We start from the raw sequence: 25,406 nt of genomic DNA, 5'->3' as shown, positions 1-25,406 counted from the left end.
TTTTTTTGCTGGGTAAGGGGGTTGGGAAATCTCACTAACCCAAGGCAACCCTCTTGCTGTGTGCCCATGAAGCTGTGGGGCTGCAGGGATTTCCGCTGCAGTGGACGGATTGGAGTCCCAGGACACGATGAGAGGTTTAACATACAAACACCCTGTAAATTAGATTGATGACTTTAGTTAATTACAAGCACCTGTCGTCTGTTTGAGAAATGTCCATGCGAGGGTCTGTGCTCGCAGTGGGGAAATGCCTCGCTTGCCTGGAGTTTATGTGTAAGTACATTTTCAATACAGTATTTGTCTTTTGGGCATGTTTGGACCTTATTAGTTCTACATATTGCGTAAAAACTCTGAAATGGTAATGACTTTCATTTACAATTAATGGCATCCATGTTAGCTCTATGGTAATGCTTCTGGAGCCCTCTGCCTTGTCTCCTGAAGGTGAAAAGCAAGGCCTTTTTTTCTTTGCCACTGGAAAAAAAGTCCTTGCCCTGAGGGTGGGATTTCAATATTGGCAATTGTGTTTTTATTCAGTTACTGCTGGAATGTTCAGAGGAAGAGAGGGAGACTGGTTGGTGAAATAGGGATAGTGCCCAACTCTGGAATAATTATGGATTTAGCATTTTTGCTATTCCCAGGAAATTATTTTTTCACTTTTTCCCCCCCTTTCTACGCTCCGGAATCCCTTCATCTGAACCTACAATGTTCCCATCGAAGACATCACATAAAGCTGGAAGTGTGTGTGTGTGTGTGTGTGTGTGTGTGTGTGTGTGTGTGTGTGTGTGTGTGTGTGTGTGTGTGTGTGTGTGTGTGTGTGTGTGTGTGTGTGTGTGTGTGTGTGTGTGTGTGTGTGTGCGCGCATTGCCGTGACCTGCGTTGGTTTGGCAGCACTTTTACATCATTACATCAACCGTGACTATTGTTCTAAAAACTGGTGTTTCAGTAAACTTACTCCACTTTCTCATCAACAGAGGCTCTGGAGGTTTTTGCTCGTAAGTCACTCCCATTCACAGGAACTGGAAGCGTCTTTGCCAAATAGTCGGCTGCTTACAAAACATTGTAGCCTGCTGCCATGTTTCCGCACTTCAAAATGTCAACATGCTCATACAACTGGATATTGATCCTCTTGTGCTATGGCGCTCATGCGTGTTTTCAGTGTTCTAAGCAGGTTTTTGTAACCTGTAGGAGTAGGCCTACTATTGGTGCTTAATGGTCATTTTGCTGAATACGTCAATTTTACTTGAGTAAAAATTTGAATGCAAGGCTTTTTACCTGTAATGGAGTATTTTAAAATTGGGATGGTACTTCTTCCACAACTTGTGATTGCAGATTTTGATAAGTGATTTATAAATATTGTTAACATTATTATTTATTATGACTGTTTTAGTATGGCACAGTCATATAGATGTTCGCAATGACATAAGACAATCATTTAAAACTAAGTACGCTGAGCCAATGACATTGTAAAAAAATGAATTAAAAAATTACAATTGTGATTTAAAGAAGCTATGTTTGCTCCCCTGATTTTCTCAGGAAAGTTTTGGCGAAGAGCAGCTACATTTTTAACAAGCTGTACACAGAAGATTTTTTTTTTAATGATGTTCCAAACACTGGATGCTGTATTGGATACACCATGCTATTTAAATAACTCAGTGTTATGCCATGCAGATGGAATTGATCTGGAAGTCATTAGGGTGTGCCAATTGTTTTGGAAATACACTTTTTGACCATGAATATGACATGTGCAGTCTTTTCATTCGCTTTATATAAACATGACACTTGAACATGGATTACTTATTTTTTCCAAGAACATTATTTATGGGTGATAACTGTGTGGCAAGGTGTAGCACTTACCTCTGCCATACGAAGTCCAGTTTGGGGGTCATTGAACATCAAGCAAAAACAGATTGTATATTTGGGTTCTGTTGTTCTTGAGGTAATTGTTATGCCCCTCAAGGGTTTAACGTCACACGGCTCTGGGTTTGGCAAGACCTTCACAGAAATGTTTTGGGATAGAAAGTTGTGTAGACACAAACTTAATGTTTGTCCTGTGCAGAATAAAACAGGATGTCCTTCTTGCCCTGGTGGGAGTTTGGACAAATTTAGTATCCCCACTGGCTCACATGACAAGCTTTCATTCCTCTAAGTCATGCGATATAGAAGAAATAAGTCGAAGGCAACTGGTCTCCTTGGAACCTTGAGGACATTTCTGAGACATGTGGAGTCACTTCATGTATTTCAACCATCATGGGTGACTGGCATCACTGGCTGGGTCACTGAGGTCACCACTGTCATGAATCTATGCAGTATGTTTTTAGCCATGTTGAATTCTTTATTCAAGTCCCTCAAATTGTTAAACAACAAAGAGCTTTGGCAAACTATAGAGCACCCCCTCCCCCATGTGTACATGTACTTCTGTTTTTTCAATGTAAGTTGTTATCAATTGTGTATTTGTCATAGGTTTTTGAAAAAAAAATAGAACAGCATTTTATATTGAATTTGGTTAATACATTTTTTAGATGTTATCGTTGTGGCTTTTAGGAAAGAAAACATTGGTCTGTTGGCCCACACTTTGGTCCTGAGTGAAATATCTTGACAGCTCTTTGATGGATTACCATAAATGCTTTTACAGACATTCATGGTTCAAATGTTATAAAGGGAAAATAAATGATTCTCATCTGTGCTTGGGATCCGCTGAAGGTCCCAGGACTCAACTAGGAGTTGGAACTAGCACTCTATTTTGGAAACCACTGGGCCTAGAGGAGCAATAAGTAGGCCTACACCACCAAAGGTACAAAGGCAGCTTGTGGAGGGGCTCATCATTTTAACCAATTTGACTTATGAAAACTGCAAAATCCGAATTTGGCGTGTTCAAGTCGTGCTCGGTTTCATCAAATTGACGTTTTTGCAACCATACCCAACCCTTGTCTTGCAGTATAGCGCGCGCACAGCCGTTGTGGACACACACTGCTCGTGTTGTTGTGGTTCCAGCGATCCACGTGAGCACCGAGCAGCGCTTCCTACTGGCTCGCGCGGGACAAGAGGAGACGAAGAGGCTGCGGAGAACTGACAAACTGTTACAAAACCCAGAGACGGAACGACGCCAGCTGAAGCTGTCACACACGCGATAAGCTTTTTAGCGTTTTTACCGAGACAGACGGGCCGAGGCGTCAGTCAAAGCTCCGCATGCCCGAGGGTGGCGGTAAGTCCTTAAAACATTTTGGTTGCCTATTTCACGTAAAGATGAGGTTTCCTCCCCACTGTTGGTCGTTGCATTGTTGAGGCGAAGTTTTGCATCTTTCGGTAGTTAGCCATGTCTTTTTTTCTTTTCACTGTCTTCTTGAGCCGCTACTGCATCACCAAGTCATGTTTTTTTCAAGCTAAAGGAATTTCTGGGACGTCGTGTTCGTACAATAACATTGGGTCGGAGGATTCTAAGAATTAGCTCCATGGGACTGCATGGCGTGTTTCTCCTAAATGATTGCTCTGCAGCTGTGTCCAGGCGAAATACCTTGGAGATATTTTGGACTTTTCCATTATCTAAGCCGTTGTCCATGGACTTGAACGCCCCTTTCCCAGTTTACAGCGCATACCGGGCATGTGCAAGGGAACGTGTTCTGTCTGTGGTCATCTATTCACACGTTTGTCATCTTCCAGAGTGCCATACTTTTATTTGGATTATGGACATCATAATTTAGCTCTGCAACAATTATTCTATGGAACTATTTTGTTAATCAATAAGAAGTTCCTTTCTCGTGCTAAAATGGCCCAAACACCTAAGTTCCAGCTTCTCCAGGGTGAGGATAGCATCCTTTCTGTTTTAAACAGCCTTAACTGAATTTTTGACTTTTGTTCCCTTTTTCTTTCTTTCAATAATCTGAATTTTATAGATGTAAGCAAAAAAGTAGTTAGTAATGTAAATAATCCGAATTTACAGCCCTATCTTAAATTAAAGCCAAACCTGTTGAATGTTATCTTTACCTGCAACTGATTGAAAAAAAAGTATAAGATGAGCTTGCAGTTGGAAAAGGGAAAACAAGGAATTGTTATGTATGAACATGGAAAAACAGTGTTGACAGTTAGGTAGTGTAGTAGAGGAATGAGGCAGGGTGGGATAACGTGCACATGTCTGATGTCTCCACACCCAGCCAGCTGAGTCATTCGTCTCCTGCTTAAAGTCATAATGGCATAATTGACTTGAAACTGGTTTCTATTTCACATTGTGCTGCTATGCAAGCCAAGTGCACACGCTGATTGTTTGTCAGCATTGAGAAATAAGGTTTTGTCTTTAAAAGACATTGCCAGGTTTTAGATGAACTATTTGGATAATACAATAATAAAATACTTTCATAGAAATGAACTGCTTTGATTGTGCAGGGGAAGTGGCGGTTACCTCTTTGTTCTTGTAGTTACCCAATGTGATCTGTAAGAACACATAGTGTTACATAACTGTGAGCAGTGCTTTTCATGTGAAATTTAGACACATACCAGGAAGGGTGAGACCAAGGGGAACACCTTTTTTTTTCTTTTCTTTTTTTTGACTGACTCCAGACTTAATGCCAAAAAAGTAAAGATATAAAAGACATCTCATGGCAAGGTTGAGCGTATATTCGTGTGTGCAGGGTAATCCATAAGGTGTAAGTAACCTCAACCATTTGGTCAGAGTGAAGTAGTCCATAACTGCTGTAGCAGGAGAAATGAAAGATGTAGATTTGAGGATATTTTTTCCTGTGAGTGAATCATAGTTTCTTTCTAGACTCCAGGGTTTTTCCTGCATAGAGGCATTTTTTGTGCCCCCAAAGAGGTTAGGCAGCCCGAAAGAAAAAATCACAAGTGCCTGGTTTTCCATTTGGAATTTTGTGTTTTATTTTACATATATAAAGACATTTACCAGTACATTGGTTTGTAAAATATATCAGTAAGCAAGAAATAGTGTCTTTAATGCTGAGAATTTCCTGGGAAGAGACTCCCAGACCATACACTTAATATGTGCCCCCCCCCCCCGTGGCTTCTTTTAATCCAGGAAAAACACTGGACTCGTGTTCAAGGATCACAAGAAATGAATCGAAGAGTAGACATTAATTTTCCTCTGACAGTTGTCTCAATGGATCCTGCAGCACAGCCAGATGCATCTTATGCATTGACTAACACTCTGTTTACTTTTTTAATTTAAAAAATAATTCTCTTTAGTGCTTAGCCTTCTCTTCACCAGTGTGAAAAAACAAAAGAGGTGATGTTTAGGCATGTTCTGTGGGTGTTTGCCGAAAGGGATTCTGGGAAAAATACTGTAGTGACTCACAGATAATGAATAATCACGCACAATTACTCTTGAATTCACCATTATGTAATTGTTAAAGTACGGAATATATTTTCTGCATTCAAGAAATGGTGCAACACAATGTGTGTGTGTGTGTGTGTGTGTGTGTGTGTGTGTGTGTGTGTGTGTGTGTGTGTGTGTGTGTGTGTGTGTGTGTGTGTGTGTGTGTGTGTGTGTGTGTGTGTGTGTGTGTGTGTGTGTGTGTGTGTGTGTGTTTTAGGCTCAACATGTTTCAGTAGGACAGTGGAATGCTTGAGCTGCAGAATGAGCACATGCAGTACAAGGCACTTATGCCCATCTGTGTGGGCAACATGCTCTCTTGCATAGCCTTGGTATTGTCAGCCTCTGGTCAATAAAGACGTCCATTGAGAAAGGTCATGTGACAACATCACGAGGGAGTGGGGAAGAATTTCAGATTTCAGGAAAATAACAAATAAAAGGGAGGAAGTGGTTTGGTCAGTGCAGAATTTCTGCAGGTGTTGCAGGCTACAAAGGCAGTTTGAAATGAAAAGAGGGATACAGATGTCTGTTAAATTTCATGAGCAGTCATAGATAATATCTTGCATGTTGTTAAACTTGTATTTCTCCTAACCCGTTTGCTGAGTTAACACCCTTTAACCAGATCAAAAACAGAACACACCAAATTACTCACTTGTTACTAAATCAACACAGAAAGGTATCAAAGTGTGGGACTCTGTTTATAGTACAAATGGACTGTATTTGTGGAACAAAAGTTGTATTGTACAAGTGTTGTATTGTTTTAAATGTTTTGTGGCTTCAGAAGAAGCTGTGTAGCCTGTGAAATCTCTGGTTTTTCAATTGGAAAGAATTTTTAACCAGACCTCTGTTACCAGTTCCTCCTCTCTGCTTGAGGCTAGCCTTTACCTCAGAATAGTCTTGTGATATTTTCAGTGGCAATACTGTATCGATCTTTTATTATATGTGTGTTGGTCAGTTTGTCTGCTTGACAATCCCATTTTGCAGCAATAAAATTGAAGTGATATGAACAACCAGGGAAATGTTTCATTTTAGATAAAACAGATGTTGACAAAGTTTCATTTTGGGAACAATATTTGAAATTGGGGAAAAAAATTAGAAGTTGGAAAAAAGGTTATAAATTGCAGTTTATCGCAGAGTACTGCAATATGTTTTAAATCGCAATAATATCGTATTGTGGCATAAGTATGGTGATGATATCGTATCGGGAGGCGTCTGGTGATTCCCACCTCTAGTATTAAGACTGCAATGCTGAGTCAGTGGAGAAACCTAATCCTTTAAGACACTCGTGCTTTTTATTCTACTCTAGAATATTGGATTTGAAATAAAAACAACTATGAGGTTGAAGTGCTGGCTTTTAGCTTTACATGAATAATTTGACATTTTGGGAAATACGCTCATTTGCATTCTTGCTAAGTGTTAGATAAGAAAATGTTTTTTTTTCCACTTTTCGTCTGATGTTGATTTATACTCCTTACTACACTCTGTCATTGTGTTTTTTCCAGTCCAACAAATTGTAGCACAGTAACACATATTGGTATAGTGCAAACTCTTATGTCTGTGTATTGTTTATTTGTGTAATAAAAATATGTTATCACAAAAAAATGTAGCTTACACAAAAATATGTCACAAATACTTTTTGACTGCATTATATTCACGTTTACAAAGTAAATTACAGTTATTGTGTAAGAAAATCAGTGTGAAGTAGAGTATGTCCAGTGATTGGACACTTATAGTTTCATCTTCTTAGCTCATGGATCGCAGCGACGTGAGAATAAATGTAAACAATGTCTGTCATAACAGAGCTGAAATCATGCTGAACGTGAACTTACTGTTTTTATAAAAGCTTTGTTAAGACTTCACAGTAAGCTAAACTTCAAGAGCAAATAGTTGTTAAATTATCTCTACAAACACAACACCTTTTTGTCTTACTTGGACAAATATAATTTCTTAAATTCTCCATGAAACGGCAGTTTAATAAAGGAGAATATTATCTTTTTGCGGATGGATGCATACAAGATATACTAATCAAATAGCTCTGATCCCGGCCAAGTAGTGGTGGGTGGAGGGGAGTATGTTTTTGGACGATGCATGCTTGTCTGATGCTCCACGTCAACATGAACCCATGCTAAAGTTGACTAAAAAGAGGAATAAAAAAATCATCTTTTGGAAATTGATCTTAATGCTTTACTTTAAAAAAATTAGGATAAATCCAGCCTTTATGGACACATTTTTTGTTGTTAAATAATGTATTGTAGAAAGAAAACTGGTGTCCTTAAAGGTTGGATTTGTCCTATTAAATCTCTCTAATTAAGGCTTTAAGATCAATTTTCAACTTTAGCAAGTGTTCATAAACGTGTGTGTGTGTGTGTGTGTGTGTGTGTGTGTGTGTGTGTGTGTGTGTGTGTGTTCTCTGCATGCATAGATGTTGCAATTCCAATCCATCACACAGTTTGACAAAAAACACATCTTTATCTCTTCATCCGAATTTGAATGAGCTTTGTTTTTTTCCCACTGGCGTTTCATAGGCGTGTCACCAACACAAGCTGTTGTCTTGTTCTTTTGTTGTGTGCTGCTTAGGTGTTATCCAGCCGGGATGAATGCAGAATTTGTCCCAGTTTGCATGCATGTCAGTACTTGGAATATTTGAGCATGTTCTCTGTGGACCAATACTGGTTGTGAGTGTGTAAGTAGCCTCATTTCCATCCAGTGCAGCGTACAACAGTCATCCTTTGGTCCCTGTACTGTCAAGGCTTTAGCCTCCACAATGCCCACATTTTAATAGTTACTAGGCCGGGGCCTGCAGCTGTTGCCGCAGTTGCAGTAAGCGGCAACCTCGTCTTGTTGCCCCCACACTGCAAAAGAGGAACCCCTCACGTATGAGGTGTAATAAAAGGATAAATCCTGTCTGGTCTTATTATAGTTCATGTTCATTTTAATAATGCATTAGTGTCTCATCCATACTGAATTTTGATGCGTATGCTATCAATATTTGTTTTGGGGTTTTGAATGTAAAATTAAGTAGTTGAAGAATTGTGAACAAAACATGTGCAAAACTGGACATTTTACAGTGGATAATAAAATTGTCAATGTGCTCGGTTGGACAAACATTTTCTAAAATTTCCTAGAACCAGATATTGTCAAGGTACAACTTGTCTGTAAAGTTGAAAACATGTTATGAGAAACCGTGATAAAGTTACCTGATGACAATCCCCTTCTGTTGACTGGGAAGGAATGTACCACATGCATTATTAAATGCTTGCTTTCAGTCACAAGCTGCTGCAATGTGACAATGCCGGAAATTCTTCAAATTGATGTCTGGGTACGTCTCAAGAGCTGCGACAATAACATCTGCTCCAGTCAACAAAGAGACAACACTATATCTAAACTTTATTGCTGATATGTAAGATTTGCCTCGTGACAATCATTACAAAGATTAACCTATGAAGAAATCCAGTATGTTGCAGCTGTGCCTGTGTATGTGTGGGCTTACCAGTAGGACAGCTAGTGACATAAGTCTACAGTAGACCTCTAATATAGAAAATTACTGTTTGAGTAGTAGGGGTGGGGGGGAATGTATTAGAATAAAATCGAATGTAACGTGTGATTCTTTTTATTTTATTTTTGCATTTGTTGAAAAAAATTTATCCTTTTTCCAGAATCAATATTTTTTATTTGTTTTGTTTTTTTAACCAATATTTTACCTAAACATTTCCCCGTTTATACGGTACAGCTGACAGCAAAGCAGAGCAAAAGTAGAAAATCCATTCATCTTCATCCACTTATCCGGCACCGGGTCGCGGAGGGACCAGCTCCAGCATGGGACCCCAAACTTTCCCTTTCCTGAGCCACATTAACAGATGCCCAAACCACCTCAAATGGCTACCAAAACTGAGCGTTAGGTCAAGAACTTTGCCTTCTGGCTCAGCTCTCTCTTTGTCACAAAAGTGCGATAAATTGAATTTAATATCGCACCCGCTGCACCGATTCTCTGACCAATCTCCCGCTCCATTGGCCCCTCACTTGCAAAAAGAGCCCAAGGTATTTAAACTCCTTCATTAGGGGTAAGGACTCATTCCCTACCTGAACAAGGCACTCCATCGGTTTCTTGCTGTGAACCATGGCCTCAGATTTAGAGGTGCTGATCCTCATCCCAGTCGCTTCACACGCAGCTGCAAACTGATCCAGTGAGTGTTGAAGATCACACGCCAATGATGCCATGAGATCCCCAGCCCACCAAAGTGTAACTCCTCCCCACCCCGATTACGCCTTGATATCCTCTCCTTAAATATTACAAACAGGATTGGTGACAAAGCGCAGCCCAGGTGGAGGCCAACCCTCACCTGAAATGAGTCTGACTTACTGCCAAGAACCCGGACACAGCTCTCGTTTTGGTCATACAGAGATTGGATTGCCCTGAGAGGGGAGGGACCCCCTCACTCTATACTCCCCCAGCACCTCCCACAGTATCTCCCGGGGGATCCGGTCATACGCTTTCTCCAGATCTACAACCCCCCCCCCCCCCATAAACCGCAGGCGTAAGGAGGCAACCCACTCGTCCACCGGGGTAAACCCCAATGTAGCGCCGCTCAGCCGAGGGCTTGTGCCATGGGAGATCCTACCAGGAGCACAAATCTCCAGACAACACAGCCCACAGGTTCATAGGAACACACAAACCTCTCCACCCCAATAAGGGGATGGTTCCCGGAGAGGATCCAGAAAATCCATTTGTTGCAATTCTTTACAATTGAAAAAAAATAAAAACTGTTGAAAACTGTTGAAAACTGTTCAAAACTGTTGAATCCCAATACTTCTAGAATCGCCATAAATGAAAATTGCAACGCAAATCGATTACCCACCCATGTATTGTGAAAGAATCGAGTCAGGACAAAAGCGTCTTCCCAGCCCTATCTGTTGGAGTCTCATTATTGTTTGTCTTTTATCTCTGCAGTGTTTCCAGTGTGGAGGGGGATTGGGGTCAGTAGTGGCGCCGGAGGCGGGTGGAGCCAGGGCTGGGGACGCTCCTTGCGATGGGAACCTGCCAGTCCAGGACAAGGGGCCTGGATCCCGGTATTTGACTACCCTGTTTGGGGTGTCCTCTGTCGTGGGGGACACGCCAGGCTCAGGGAGGTTTGTCAGAGAGGGAGGAGTGCCATCAGACTGCCCACAGACATGCTCAGCATCAAACTTCCCCAGCTCTTTGACATCAATCAGGTCCCCAAGGTAAGAAAGGTTTACAGGATACTTTGTTTTATCCTGCAATTTAAATAGAAAAGGGGGGGAGGAACTGGTCTGGCATTGGGTCACACAAGGTGCTGTGAGCTTAAAAAATAATAGTAGTGGAACAGGAAAGTTTGATTGATATCTTGTAAATTCTGTAAACAAAAATTGTAAATCAAAATTTTGATTAAATAGGACAGCTTAGACTTGAAAGGGGGGAGAGAAGAGGAATGACATGCAGGAATGGGCTGCAAGTTCGATCCAAACCCGCAGCCGCTGAGGACTGAGCCTCTACATATTGCAAATACTGCAGATTTATGAGATTAAACAATGCCTTAGTAGGAGAGGTTTGTGGTAGCTGATCGTTGCGGGAGTGCTGTTAAAGCATTCAAGCATCTGTGTTGGCAGGTGTCCACCCTGTTGTAGGGACCTTATCTATGCGATAAGCAGTCCTTGTTGTAGTGGTTTTACACTTTCCAAGGAACACTTTCTGTGTTAAGTACTAAAGTAGGTGGCCTTGATTTTGTTTTAGTTTTTTAATTTTTATAGAGTATAAATATGTGCACATTAATCTTAAAAAACGTATTTGCATTGGACTTGTTTATTTAGAAATATCCCCCCCCCGCCCCCCTCTAATTTATTTTCTTGTGAAATGTTTGAAGTATTTAAATAAAACAATACATGGTGGACATTTTAGACATGCAACTTGTGACGAGGGGGTGCAAGTTAATGCTTAAAAAATCTCGGATAAATATGTCATAAATTCCAGGTAAAGTCCTGCGAGGAGTGACTATCTCACCACAAGAATCAGCAGACTTTTGTGCAGTGTAATTGCAGTCTGATTGGTCCTCAGGTGTTCAGGGAGGAGAGCATCATCTCTGGATACCGTCACCCACGGAGCTCAGCGCTGGACTGCGTCCTCAGCAGCTTCCAGATGAACAACGAGACGATTAACATCTGGACCCACTTCCTACCAACGTGGTGCGTTCAACATGTAACATGGCATTTGTCCCATTTAATGTGTCTATATCATTCAGTGCGTTAGCTTTAGGGCAGGGTACAGAATTAAATACTTTTTAGGCACCAAACGATTCCCTCTAAAAAATTAAGTATCGAAAAATGCCTCCTCATTTAATACCTTATTTCAGTTCATCTACATGGAGGCCAGGGGGCTGCTAACTTTGGTCTTCAAAAAACTGTGCTTGTAAAAACAAACTGCCACTATGTCCACAAGGTTCTTTGAAACAAACATTTAATTTATATTAATTAATAATAACTGTTGATGTAATCTTAGCCCCTTGCCCCTCCCCCCCTTAAATACTTAGTTACGGAAATGGAAACCTACACTGTACATTTACTGCCACTTAACAAGCAAATTGCTGATGACTTTACTTTGATGGCAACAGCTGTCTGCTCAGAGCGCATTTCACTCTCTCATGTAGCCTACACACAAAGCACTGAGCTATTCCTTACAGGAGCTTCCCCGGTCTTGTAACACAAGGAGAGCCTGCCAAAGCTTCTTGTATTTAGTCTGAAAGTCCGAACCATCCAAAGAAAATGCTTTCACACTATAAACAAGCCGGACCATGGTTCAGTTTGGTGCGGACCGAGACCACCACATTTGATCGGATCAAAATTAATTCTTCTGATCCGGACCGTGGTGATAGTCAGCCTTTGTTTTTTTTTTGTTTTTTTTTTTTATATATATATATATATATATATATATATATATATATCTATCTATCTATCTATCTATATCTCTATCTATCTATCTATATCTCTATCTATATCTCTAGATAGAGATATAGATATAGATATCTATATATCTCTCTCTCTCTCTCTCTCTCTCTCTCTCTCTCTCTCTCTCTCTCTCTCTCTCTCTCTCTCTCTCTCCCTCCCTCCCTCCCTCCCTCCCCCCCCCCCCATCTGGCCTTGTAAAAATGCTACATATTCACATGTACTCACATTTTCACACAAAAAAAGATATAGAAAGATTTCTATTAAGACAATGTTGTGTGTGAGACCAATTTAAGAGTAACACTGACCTACACTAAAATGTACACGGTCACTTTCCAGCTGTAAAAACATGATGAAGTTTGTAAGGATCAGTAGAAGTATGAAGATCTTTAAGTATTTGAGATGTAATCCCTTTAATTATTTGTAGCACTGGAAAGAAAATAAACGGGTGGCCAAAACATACTGTGAAGATCTTTAGGAAGGTGGGAAAAAGTTGAGGCAGGATCCCCAAAAATATGATAAGCCGCCAGAGTCCAAATAAACAGGAGACTGAGACAAATCCAGGATGTCTAATAAGTCAAAGTACAACAGCCTTGAGAAGTGTAGGACAGTAGAAGTCAGATGGAAGCAGTTTTGAGCAAAGTTGATGATTGTACATATGCTGAAATAAGATTGGTGCTTTGCAGGTACTTCCTGTGGCGTTTCTGTGTCCTGTGCTCCGCTATGAACTTCCTGACCGACAGCTACACCTGGCCCCTTCTGGTGTACATGCTGCTCGTCTGCGTATACCCCTTCACATCCAGCTGTGCACACACCTTCAGCACCATGTCCCCAGAGTCTCGTCACATCTGCTACTTCTTTGATTACGGAGCTCTCAGCCTCTACAGTCTTGGTAAGACTTCAGATTTCCACACGGTGGTGGAATCTTAACTGGTAAATGAGTGATTGTAATTAGCATTTTTTTCTTCATTTTTCCTTTTGCCTTCACCCCCCTGTAGACTGTGGTTGTCTGCATTTACAGTATGTCTTAGGGCATAAAGTCCATGGATAAACCACACCTCATTAAAAATCTGTATATTTTGTTAAAAATATGTAAAAACTGAAAACACACACACAGCCACATATTGGCTACAATTACCACGGATTTCCACACTCGAGCTGATAATGAGTAATGCACTTAGAATTACTTACTTAGGGTACTTAGGAACATTTTGGGGTAGCTTTAGCCCCCTCAAAGTAGGCCTAACAATGTCCCTGCTGACAAGTGAAATTCTCCAACTCGCCTTTCAATTCAGAATGTGTCTATTATTATCTATGTCAGACCATCCTAAGAATTTGTCTTCAGGGGTGTGTTCATGATCCCTGCAGCATGCATACAATTAACTAAGGCCCTGTTCAGTTCTCTTTAACAAATAGTGTGGTCCCCTGCAGACTGATTCTTAATCTAGCACAAAGCCTCTTAGTGCCTAGGTTTACCCAGTTTAAAATGTCCAGGAGTCTATTTAAGAGATACAAGAGGGTTTGCTCATTGCAGGACAAAACATGGACAGGACCAAAAGACAAACTTTACAGTCAGAGGCTTTACAGCAGAGTATACAGCTGATGCTCTCTAGGACAGAAGGTGACATTTACACTGTGCATCTTTTTGATAGCAAGACTTCAAATATTTCGGTCTACTGAAAAGCTTTCAGGTTGGCAGATTATTACTTGGTAAATGTGAAATCACACACACAAGTCATATTAAACGATTTTAAATGCAAAGAAAGTAAAAGGCTATAATGTGAACAATTTGAAATGTTCCTGCTATGGCATCGCTTAGTTAGTGCCATACTGACATACTGCACCATTTGTGGTTTTAATACTCAAATGGGTAAGTGTTAGTATTTATATTTGCATAACATGCTTTTTTTTAAATTTCAATTTATTAAGATACAATGCTCAATTTCCCTTTTTTTTTTTTTTTTTTTTTTTTTAGGGAGTGTTCTGCTCTGTGTAGGTTTGAGTAACATTATTGTGCTGCCTTCTTGCAGGAACTCTTGAAAAGAAATAATCTCCTTTTTTCATTTGTCATGAATGTGTTAAAACGCCTATGATTATTTGTACATTACAAAAATACAATTATTATAAAATATATATACTGTATATAACATACAGTACTCTTACCTACATACCTACTCTTACCTTACCTACAACAGCTCGTGCAGGAGAGGTAGAACGCTAAATGTTTATACAAAAACCTCTCTTTGAATTACATTAACCTCTCAGGTCAAATCAAGTAACTTTTTGTTTTAATGTCCTGTGTTTGTGTTCAGGTTGTGCCATAAGCTATGGAAACTACGTCATTCCAGACTGCTGGGTGAACAGCTGGTTCCATCAACACTTTGTCCTCATTGCCATTGGAAACACACTGTTCTGTACCAGTCTCTCCTGCTATTCCAGGTAAGAGACCGCTGCGAACATCCCCTCTGCCTCTTTTCAATAGTTAAGCTTTGCATTTGTTGGAATCTTGCTTTCTGGAGTATAGTTAGAATCAAGTAAATGTTCTTAATGGGTTAGCAACAGATTTGGATGTAAATAAAAGTTATTTTCTATGCCTGGAAGGGTTTAGTTTTTCTCTCAGACTTGTGTTCCTAGGATTTCAACTCAGCTGAAACAGCATTTACGCCGTCATGTGACTCTTCAATTCTCCACTGAAACCCGGACAAATGAAATTCCTTTAGGCTCAGCAGCTCTTAAAGACACAATGACCTATTGCAACTATTCCTTTAGTATTTTTCTGACATTATAGACTGATTGGCAGTAAACTGATGTATCCGTCTGACCTCAACTGGTGCACTTCAAAATGCACTTATATGTTATAGTAGATTCATCTAAAGAAAACATTTTGTCCTTTAAATTAATATTGTTAGGAAAATATAACACTAATGTGTAATTGATTAATTCTGTGGTCTGCTCTTGCACTGTTAAGTGATGTATAATTGATGTAGTGTGCCTTTTATCCAAAACTGTGTGATGGTTGTAAAAGTGGAAAGACAAGCCAAAACAGATTTTCATAGTTATATTTTGTTTCAGTTGACTTTTGAATGAAGTGTATTTTACGATGCTAAGAATATTTTTTATTCACATGGAGTCTGGTGATCTTAGCGAACGCAATTTTGCGGATGTTTTTATGTGTAAAAACAGGATCTTACCTTTAACAGAAATGTTGACCTCCTTATAAATCTTTTCCATAATGTTGTCAGATGCTTAGAATATTAATCTGAGCCTGTCAGTGGCAAAACGAGCACTTTTGGTAAGGTTAAGATAGACAAATTGCTATTGTTACATTTTTGCTTGTTTTGCTCATGCCGACTGCAGCCATCTTGCTTAAAACTGGACCAATGTCAAAGATTGTTGTTCCCATCAGTCACTTAGACACAAAACCATAGGAAAATAGGGTCCAGGTTGAAAAAACGTTAGTTGCACTTTAAGCTAGAACAGCAATTGTGATTACATGATATACACTGCGGGATATACTGAGACAGGAAAACAAATTTGTATGAGAAATATTGTCCGACTGATGTAGGCTTTCTAAGGCCAATACTGAATCAATGTTTGGGAGATTTTTTTTTTTCCTTTTTTAAGATAGATAGGTAGATAGACAGATGTGAAAGGGGGTTGACACGCAGCAAAGGGCCGCAGGCTGGATTCAAACCTGGTCCGCTGCAGGACCCAGCCAACATTGGGCGAGTGCACTAACTGAGTGAGCAATAGGACGCCGCAGGAGATTGTTTTTTTAGTTTTTTAAATTGTGACCAATACAACGAATATAAGCTCTAGGAAGAAGACAATGTAAAGTTAGTAATTACTTATAATAGCTTTCTGTTGAACCTCCAAAGTCAATAACTAACAGCCAAGGGGATAACATCTTTCTTCTAAATTTATTTTATGAATTTGGAGCTATTGGTAGCAAGGATGCATGCAATTTACGTACAGTTGAAGAAGTGTTATAGTGCTTAACAGATTCTAATATCATATTGTTGTTGTTTTATGTATTTTGCCCTCTGGATGTCAAAGAGATCCTTTCTGGGTTTTGGTCTGTTGATGGGTGGTGTTGGGGTCACCACAGGGTAATTATTATTTTTGTATCTTTTTGTTTCTGTATGTATGTATGTGTCCTTTTTGCTATCATTGACAGATTATAGAGATTTGGATGCAACGATCCCACTTTTTCAGTTACAATATCAACATCTGGGCTTTGGGTATTGGGTCAATACCGAGTACCAAGCCAATACCAGTGTAAGCTGTATGCCTCACTTTGTGGAAGTGATTAGCATCATTCTTTTATGTGTAAGGCAACTTCAGGCTTAATTTAAACAATGCTTACCTAACTTTTTAAAACAAGATGTAACAAATACATAGATAATATTATTATTATATCAAAAAATAAATCATACACCAGAAACTTTAAAATATAAACAGGAATTACAATTCTAGTTTAAACCTTTTGAATTCAGCCACTATTTGGTCATTACTTAAACAAGAATTAAAATTCCAGTACATAATGTATATGGAATAAACAGTAAACACTTGAAAAGATCGGCCCTATTGTCACCAATACCCAATCCATCTATTTGAGTCAGTTTTGGCCTTATTATTGCTGATAATGAATAAAAACAGTTGATTATTGCCCTCTGTCTGTGTCCACAGGTTCCTAGAGCTGCAGTTCCCACAGAGAAGTAAAGTTCTAAGGACAGGAGCGTTTGTCCTTCCTTTTATATTTGACACTGTTCCTCTGTTTTACAGGGTGAGTGTCGGTATTGTCTTCAGATATGCTTTTATCCACACATTTAATATACTGTATGCACACTTGCATTATTCTCTGAATGAATTTAAAGCTTTAATTTACGCTATGAATCTCTGTATTTGTGTGTTTGTGTCATTGTGTAAGCATTCAGAGCTGATTAGTGCCGGGCTTTAATACTTTTGAGAAAGACTTTGGCTCACTTACTCAGAAACTGATTTTCTTTCTCAGTCTAATACAAATGTATCGCTGCCATCATTAATCGCCCTAATCACTGTAATGACTGTGATTATTGTGCAATACGCAAGTCATTTGAGTTCTTTTTTATCCCTTACTAAATCAGACATTGTTGTCTGTCAGTGTTGATAACGGTAATGTTGATGTGAACAAAGAAATACACACATTATGTGCTGGTATCTTAAAGGTCCCATGACATGGTGCTCTTTAGATGCTTTTATATAGGCCTTATTGGTTCCCTAATACCATATATGAAGTCTCTTTCGGAAGTCTCTTTCCCAAAATTCAGCCTTGGTGCAGAATTACAGCCAAAGTCCAACAACGAGCTTCCATTAGTATGTGCCATTTAAGAGTCTGTAGCCTTTGAGAAGGAGGGGGCTCAGGTTGGAGGCTGGGTGTGTGGCCCTGACCAACTACCAATTCTCTTGTTTGAAAGCCACAATGTCTCTCTCTCATGGGTGGGCCAAATTATCTGGGGGGGCAGAGCAGAGAAAGGGGAGGTAACCTTGCTGTTTATGACCTCATAAGGGGCAAGGTTCCAGATCGGCCCATCTGAGCTTTCATTTTCTCAAAGGCAGAGCAGGATACCCAGGAATTGGTTTACACCTATTGCCATTTCTAGCCACTGGGGGAGCGATAGGCAGGGTGGGGGAACTCAGAGTGATGTAAAAAAAACTTATAGTGAAATTTTAATGCCATGGGACCTCTTAAAGGGTAACTACCTTTTTTGTGTGCAGTGGCAAAACGAGCTACAGTGTAAGTTAATATCAAGTTAAATACCGCTTGTAATTACCCATACAAAAGTGCTCGTTTTGCTACTGATAAACTCAGATTAATGTAATGTAATGTAACTCAGATAAAGTTTCTGACAACATTATGGAAAGGATCCCTTCGGAGATAGACCTCTTTGATACCTTTTGTTTAACCAGAAACCGCTCTGAAGTCACTAGCGCCAAACCCACCAGACTCCATTTAGAAAAAACAATACTTTGTGTGTGTTAACTGTTTATTTCAACCAAAACTAGAGTTTTGAGGGTTGGAAAAGTGGAAAGACGTCAAAAAACGGCTTTTCATAGTTTTACTCTTTTCTGTTGACTTTAAATTATGTGTATTTTTTTTGTGGTGTTTAATAAAAAAAAAAAGGATCTTACTCTTTAACAGAAAGGCTGACCTCCCTAGAAATTTTCCACAATGTTTTCAGATACTTAGAATAATAATCTGAGCCTGTTAGGGGAAAAACAAGCACTTTTGTGAAGGTAAATACAAGCTGGACAATTGTCTTTTAACTTACATTGTAGCTTGTTTCGCCGCCGCCGACTGTAGCGATCTTACTTTAAACTTGACCGGCAGTTACCCTTTAAATTGTTGGTGTCTGTTGACATTTTAAATCAATATTTTATCTTCTCTTTTTCTTTCGGTTTCTAATGTTTTTCTGCTTGTATTTGTATGTTTTTCTGTGTGTAGATCCTTCTCTGCATCGGGGGAAGCTGCAGCCTGAGCGACGCCTTGTCCAATTACTGTTACCACCTCCTCTTTGCCGTCCTCACCTGCTTCCTGTTTACCGCCCACTTCCCCGAGAGGTTGGCCCCAGGACGCTTCGACTATTTTGGTATGTCCTTCATGGATATCGTCATTATAGGATGTAACTGGCTTTTTTTTTTACTTTTTTGATATATGGATAAGGTCTTTAAATCATGACGCCCTTACTGAGGAAATAACAATATAAGTAGATGTGAGAAAGTATAGAACATGTTTTATCCCCAGTTGCTACAGTGAAGTTATAGAGGGCATTCTCACAGTGAGGTTTTACCTTCGACATGGGGCTGTAACTATTATCTCTGTTGCCTGTTCTTGATTGTTAACCTTGCTAACTACTGAAGTCTAGAATGAAGAGCTGGTTTTCCTAATGCTGTTATAAATTGCTAACAGACAGAGCTTGTAGAAGTTGATACAGTAAGGTTTAACACCAAATAAGGTAATTATTTATTTAAAACGTACTTAATTAGAAGAAAGTTTATTCTCTGTTTCATAAACGGCTCATGAAGGTGCTCTTCAAAACACTCCATTTGATTATTACCTAAACCTTACATTGACTGTTCTATGTCTTAACTGTTGCATTGGTTAAGCTGTAATAAATGGTCATACTTTAATTCTTACCAAATCTTACCAGATCCTAAAGTGATTCTGATGTGATAGCTTTAAGATTCAATTTACTACAATTATGAATGACAAAGAAAAGCATTAGATGCTCAGATCTGAGAAACTGGAGACGGGTCATGTTTTCATTTTTGCTTGAAAAATTACAAAAATGATGAATCCATTATCAAAATTGTTGCTCAAACCTCCCCTGTACCCCCCTTGTCCTGCATGTTTTAGAGCTTGCCTTGCTCCAAAACAGCTGATTATAATGTAACTCGTTTAATCAGCTGTGTTGGAGTAGGGAGAGATCTTAAACATGCAGGATGCGGTGGAAAGTAGGGGTACGTCTCAAAGCCCTTAAATTGCATCCCGACACCTCCACTTGACTCCCTTTCTCGCGTCTTAGTCCCTCCCACCTAGGAGGCCTGGGGGGAGAGGCGAGAAAATCACCGGCGAGAGGCAACAAGCCAATGTGATTTCTATTTTTTTTTTTTTTTGAGGGATGAGAAGTCCTTTTCCTTTGAAGCATTGCATGAATATGTCAGCTGCGTGGTTAGCAACGCTTTCAGCTGCACGGCTTCCGGGGAATCTGCTCTTGTGTATTCTCGGCTATAGCTCCTTGTTTATTCCCCCTGGATGCTTGGACCTTAGTCCTCGTGGACGAAATAAGAGCTTTGACACGGCCTTCACCGAGGAAGGACAGAACAACATCCAGTTCAACCGAGGAGTTCAGGAACTATCAAACAAGGAGGATGTGATTCAGCCTAGATATTAGACGCCAGCTGGTTAAATTGGCTCCAAAACAACTGCAGCTATTCGTAAAATAAATTAATCCAACCTTTTTATGGTAGCCTAAAGATTTATCTTTTAGGCTATGAAATGTCAGAAAATAGTGAAAAGTGCTTGCGCTGTTCAGTTTAAAGTAAAACGGAGAAAAGCAGCAAAAAGGAACTAGAGTATATTGGCACTTTAGATGTATAAATTATTAAAACAATACATTGTTCCAAACAATTTCTGTGGATTGACTAACTAATTAATTAACAAATCGTTTCAGTTGTAAGTGAAAAACATAATTCTCGAGGTTTTAGTGTGTGAGGTGAAAGATTCAGCCGTGCTCATTTTAGCATTTTTAGATCCTTACCTCATTGTTTCCTACAATGACTCTCATCTTCCCTCCTCACACAGGCCACAGCCACCAGCTCTTCCACATCAGCGCTGTGGTGGGGACCCACTTCCAGATGGAGGGCGTGATGGCCGACATGATGTCACGGCGGGCGTGGCTCCTGGCCCACGGAGCGATGCCCTCCTTCCTGGGGACCCTCGGGGTGCTGGTTGCCAGCCTCGTCCTCAACCTGGGTATCATCGGCATTTTCAGCGCCCCGCTGCTGTGGAAATCCTGCCGCAGCTCCAACCAGCCACACACATCGAGGTGCGAGTGCAAGGAGAAGTGAGGGCGGATTTTCCACCCACCAACAGCCACAAAGTGACTCATTCACTTTCCAAAGGAAAGGTTTGAGATGACTATTAACAGTTTAATACTAATAGTTTTATAATTCAGAGATAAAGATTTTGATACATCATGTTCAGGGCTAAAAGATTTCTCTAACACAGTTATACACCTGGAGTATTTGTTCATGTGTTAACTCGGCGCCTAAAGACCCAGTTACATTCATTGAAGCCTTTTTCTGATGGTGTATTAAGCTAATATGTGAGAAAACATGTCTACCTTGTACGAATTGTCTGTTTAATTTATTTTTAACAATCCTCAAAATTTATTGTAGACCCACACTTCATATAGGATGTTTACAGTAGATCACTACAAGTTTAAATCTCAAACTGGAAACATCTAATGTTGCAGTCGCAGGGATAATATTTTGATTTGATAATGATTTTTTTTGCCTGTACTGGGCCAGAATCTCCTTTACTCTATTAAGGATTCATTTTTTTAACTGGAATACTTGGTTAGTGTGGTTGTTCTATGTATAAAAATTTCCTCAGCGTAGACAACCGACACATAACTCTACATAATATAATGCAGGTAGTGTTGGCGGCTCTTACATTTCCACCTATTGATTCCACTCCGCCGGCCCGGAATTGATTTGCAGGTCCTGTGGTTCTTCTTTTCTGATTGCCTGGCTTACTATAAACCCCACAATCTGCCCTCAGCATAAAAAAGAAATGTTGCAGCGCGGCAGTGATTAAAAGACAGGTAACATTTTTACAACAGTATGTTTCCCGGGCAACGCTAGAGTGGACCCTGAAGGTCTTGAACAATTTTACTTTTCTGAGCAAACGGCATTATTATTTTCTTTTTCCACCATCACGTATCACAAGATCTATTCTGAACATTTATATGCAAGTCCAGTCAAATTTCCAACACCTGCGGTTTATAGCTAAAGAGTAAAGAATTAAGACACAGAGGCAACAAGTACATGTAGTCATTACAGGAGAAAAAAAGGGTTCTTGGAACATTATGTTCTAGGAACTGCAAAAATCTCTCTGGTCAGAAAGAGCCTAGCTTAGTTTGGGGTCGTATTAACATGGTAGCACTGTGGTTTTGTAGTGCTGTGGTGCACTTACAGTAAAACAAAGCAGTAACACTCCTTAGATACTTTGGTTATCTTGTTGTCTCATGAGAATGTTATTTACCACTGAAATAATAATTATATATTTATAGAATCTATTATATCTATTGCTCATTTTAGGTGCATAAGCGGTAATGAAGAAAAGGGTTTTTCTTTTTGGAGGAAGTGCCATGGTTTAAGTTACTAATGTTCTCAATAAATCAACACTTTTATCAAGCTTTGTTTTCTTACAACAAGTGAAAACAAAGTACAGACAGATTATTTCAATAGCTCTCCAATTTAAGTCAAGTTTTTTCAAGAAAACACCTGTCTGGAACTGAAATGATTAATTTATTAATCAATTAGTCAACTTTTTTTTGATATTAGATTAATCCTTTGAGTAATGTTTTTAGGCTAAAATTCCAAACATTTTAAACGTGCATATGTTTCGGCTTTTCTCTTTTTTGTTCATTGTAAATTCAATATCTTGAGTTTTTGGCCCTCTTCAATGAAATACGGGAAGCAGTTATTATTCCAATATATTTTTATAGAAAAACAATTGATTAAATGAGAAAAAGATGGCAGATTAATAGATAATAAAATTGATTGATTTCACGATTCTGAAAAACGAGTTCAATTCAAATGATCTAATTCACTTGTTTTAAGTAAATAAAATTACAAATGAATTGATAAATTGAATAAATTTGACAATTCAATAATATACATATGTAAAGCCATAGCAGGACTGTGTATGCAGCCTATGTTTCAGAGACTTGACGAAGAAGAATTGCTTTATAGGTTTAATGGGAGATAGGGGGTCGCACTACTAAACATCTCTGTTAAAGCACTGACATAACGCAGGTACAGAGTCTAACTATAATCCTTTTACTTGACAAACGGTTTGAAAGACTCATTTGTGTAAATAAGTTGGAAAGCATATATGGCAGACACACACACACACACACACACACGCACATACATATATATATATATATATATATATATATATATATATATATATATTAATTTAGACTTGGTTTTACCACTAACACCGGATTTGATCACATCACTCACAGGAAGCACGTAGCTAACACACATACACACGCCTTTAAGCTGCGTTGGTAGTGAGTTTAATAAGAAGGGAAAATGTACGTGATATGATGGGATAATGAGATGTGGTACAGGTCCATGTTGGATGCTGAAGTAGAAATGTCGGACGCAGAGGGAATGTGTAGAATCCCAAAGAGCACAAACACACACACACTTTTGCATCAGAGCAATTTTTTCCAAGGTTAGTGTGCAGACTAGAAAAGTCTCTTTGCTTTTTATGTTGCAGACGAAACGGAGCAGTAATTTCCCTTAATGTTTCTGTATCCTCTCCACCCCTGCCGAGCGCTGATTGTTGTTTTTTAATTTTTTTCCCTCTCCAGTCATCATCTTACAGCGTTCCTCGGTTTGACCCTGTTGAATCTTGGAATTGCATCATTGTTGTCGTGGTACTTTCCTATTGAGGCAAACTAGTTTGGAAATCCTTTTTTTCTGTTGTTTTCTCTTTTTTGTCTACTTTCATCTCGTTCATTCTCAGCCGTTTGGTGCCTGCACTGTTTTACAGCAGTTTGACGGTTATGAAGCTCAGAGATGCTGATCGCCGAGGCTTCCACAGGAAATAGATCAATGCGGATGTTGCTTTTCTTTATTGTGTTTTTACAATTATTTTTGACCAAATTATGATTTTCAAGCCTAGATATTCTCCATACCAGTTCCCTTTTACTTTTCATATAAACCATGTTGGTTTACCCCTCAGTGGACAAGCAGATTCAGGTTGTAATTATCAGGAAAACTGGGAACCTTTCTCATGAAGCCTTTCAAAAACAGAAAGTGTATTGAAGGATGTTTTGAAAATATGAAATCGAGAGCAAAGACGAGTGCGGGATGAACCATTTGAAACCACAAGAATACAATACAAAGTTGGGTGCCTTTTTATTTTTCATACAACCTGTCTTTTGATATAATGCTTGGTGTGTTCCTTGTCTTTAAAAAAAAAAAGACAAACTACTCTTAATGTATAAATACGTATGTGTTCTTTTCTGTGTATAATTTGTAATTTTCTACTTTGTTCTACTAGACTTGTGTAATAAATTCCATATTTATAAGTGTAGTAATTGTCACTGGAACAATGTCATGTCTTTAAACAGAATGGTTACCTTTTAATATTCGTACCACAGCAATTTCTTAAAATTATAGTATACTGTGTTCACTCTCATATATTAAGAGAGTGAACACAGTATACAAGTATACTAATGATTATTTTCATTATTGATCGTTTTGTTCATAAAAAGCAAGAACAGAGTAAGAAATTCTAGTTTAAATTCCTACAGCTTAAGGTGATATTCTCCAATGTCTTGTTTTGTCTGACCAACAGTCTGAAACCCAAGATATTCAATCCAATAATTCAATGTAATCATCTATTAAAAAGAAAAAAATGGCCAAAACTAAACATTCCATTATCAAAACAGTTGCCAGTTGATTTTTTTGTGCATCGATTATTCACTGCATCATTGCAGCTCTGCTGTTTTAACCATGTATATACCATATTGATATGCAACTTGATTTTGAGCAATTCAAAAAAAAAATATATATATATATATACATATATATATTCTTTTTGTTGGCAGACATTGCAGATCCTTGATTTTAACACAGTCTGAGTCTGAGCAGTGTGTGTGAGTGACCAGCAGAGGGCAGAACAAGCCAATAAGAGGATTTCCTTGTCCTGGTTGAGCGGCCAAAATATGGGCTGCAGCTGCAGTGTTGCAACAGTGTGTGAATCTTTAAAGGTCTATCTGCAGAGAGAAATCTTAATGCAGAAATGGTCCGTGTAAGAAGAAATTTAGTCTGGTATTCAGCCTTCAAACCATTTTTATTTTTTTTTATCGTTTGAGATCCTTCAACATGTTCCAAGTGAAGATGCTTTTGTTTAAGGCAGCCTCAAACTAATTTAAATTTTAATAATTTATTTGGCAGGGACGGTGTACATTAATCAACATTGCTGTAAATGCACCAGAATTAGCCAAGAGGCTATTTTTCATCCGTTGTCCCTAAACTAATAAATAATATCCTGACATAAAACATAAAAAGAGGAATATCTCTGCGGAAAAACGATTTACTCTAAAAACCTTACAAAATAAATAAAGGGATGTGAAATGATCTCTTACTGCTTACTTAAAATGTTCGGATGCAAGAAACCTTCCAGATTAAATGACTATAGACTTTGTAGACTAAGTGACTTAAATAACAGATTTATTTTAATGCAGCCCATCACAATGAGCTAATTGAAGTGGGAATTTTAAAAACCGGTTGATTGGAAAGCTGTTTCCATGTTGTTGTTTTTTATCTTACACTCCTGACTGCAGAT

The 25,406-nt window shown here is 39.0% G+C and overlaps 1 protein-coding gene across 2 annotated transcripts; it reads left to right on the top strand.

Moving 5' to 3' along the window:
- Nucleotides 1-24: 24 nt before the first annotated feature.
- Nucleotides 25-24,037, top strand: paqr6 (progestin and adipoQ receptor family member VI). 2 transcript variants are annotated; one of them, XM_034873311.1, is made up of 8 exons: nt 25-270; nt 10,263-10,534; nt 11,385-11,512; nt 12,955-13,160; nt 14,581-14,707; nt 16,958-17,054; nt 18,753-18,897; nt 20,613-24,037. In XM_034873311.1, the coding sequence occupies exons 1-8, from the start codon at nt 210-212 to the stop codon at nt 20,876-20,878; spliced, it is 1,302 nt and encodes a 433-aa protein (XP_034729202.1). In that variant the 5' UTR covers nt 25-209; the 3' UTR covers nt 20,879-24,037. The 2 variants fall into 2 exon arrangements, with proteins under 2 accessions (XP_034729202.1, XP_034729203.1); XM_034873312.1 differs by lacking the exon at nt 25-270 and adding an exon at nt 2,937-3,199.
- Nucleotides 24,038-25,406: the final 1,369 nt, after the last annotated feature.

This window comes from Etheostoma cragini, chromosome 6, assembly GCF_013103735.1.
Source record: "Etheostoma cragini isolate CJK2018 chromosome 6, CSU_Ecrag_1.0, whole genome shotgun sequence".
Taxonomy (NCBI): Eukaryota; Metazoa; Chordata; class Actinopteri; order Perciformes; family Percidae; genus Etheostoma; species Etheostoma cragini.
Note: the sequence above shows the minus strand (reverse complement) of the source record. Positions and strands in the feature narration are given on the sequence as shown.

What these genes read in the sequence shown, in the direction of transcription:
- paqr6 (XM_034873311.1), top strand. Translation starts at nt 210, where the DNA reads ATGTCCATGCGAGGGTCTGTGCTCGCAGTGGGGAAATGCCTCGCTTGC. An exon ending in ACATCAATCAGGTCCCCAAG is followed by an intron (nt 10,535 to 11,384) that starts GTAAGAAAGGTT and finishes ATTGGTCCTCAG; the next exon opens with GTGTTCAGGGAGGAGAGCAT. An exon ending in AGTCTCTCCTGCTATTCCAG is followed by an intron (nt 14,708 to 16,957) that starts GTAAGAGACCGC and finishes CTGTGTCCACAG; the next exon opens with GTTCCTAGAGCTGCAGTTCC.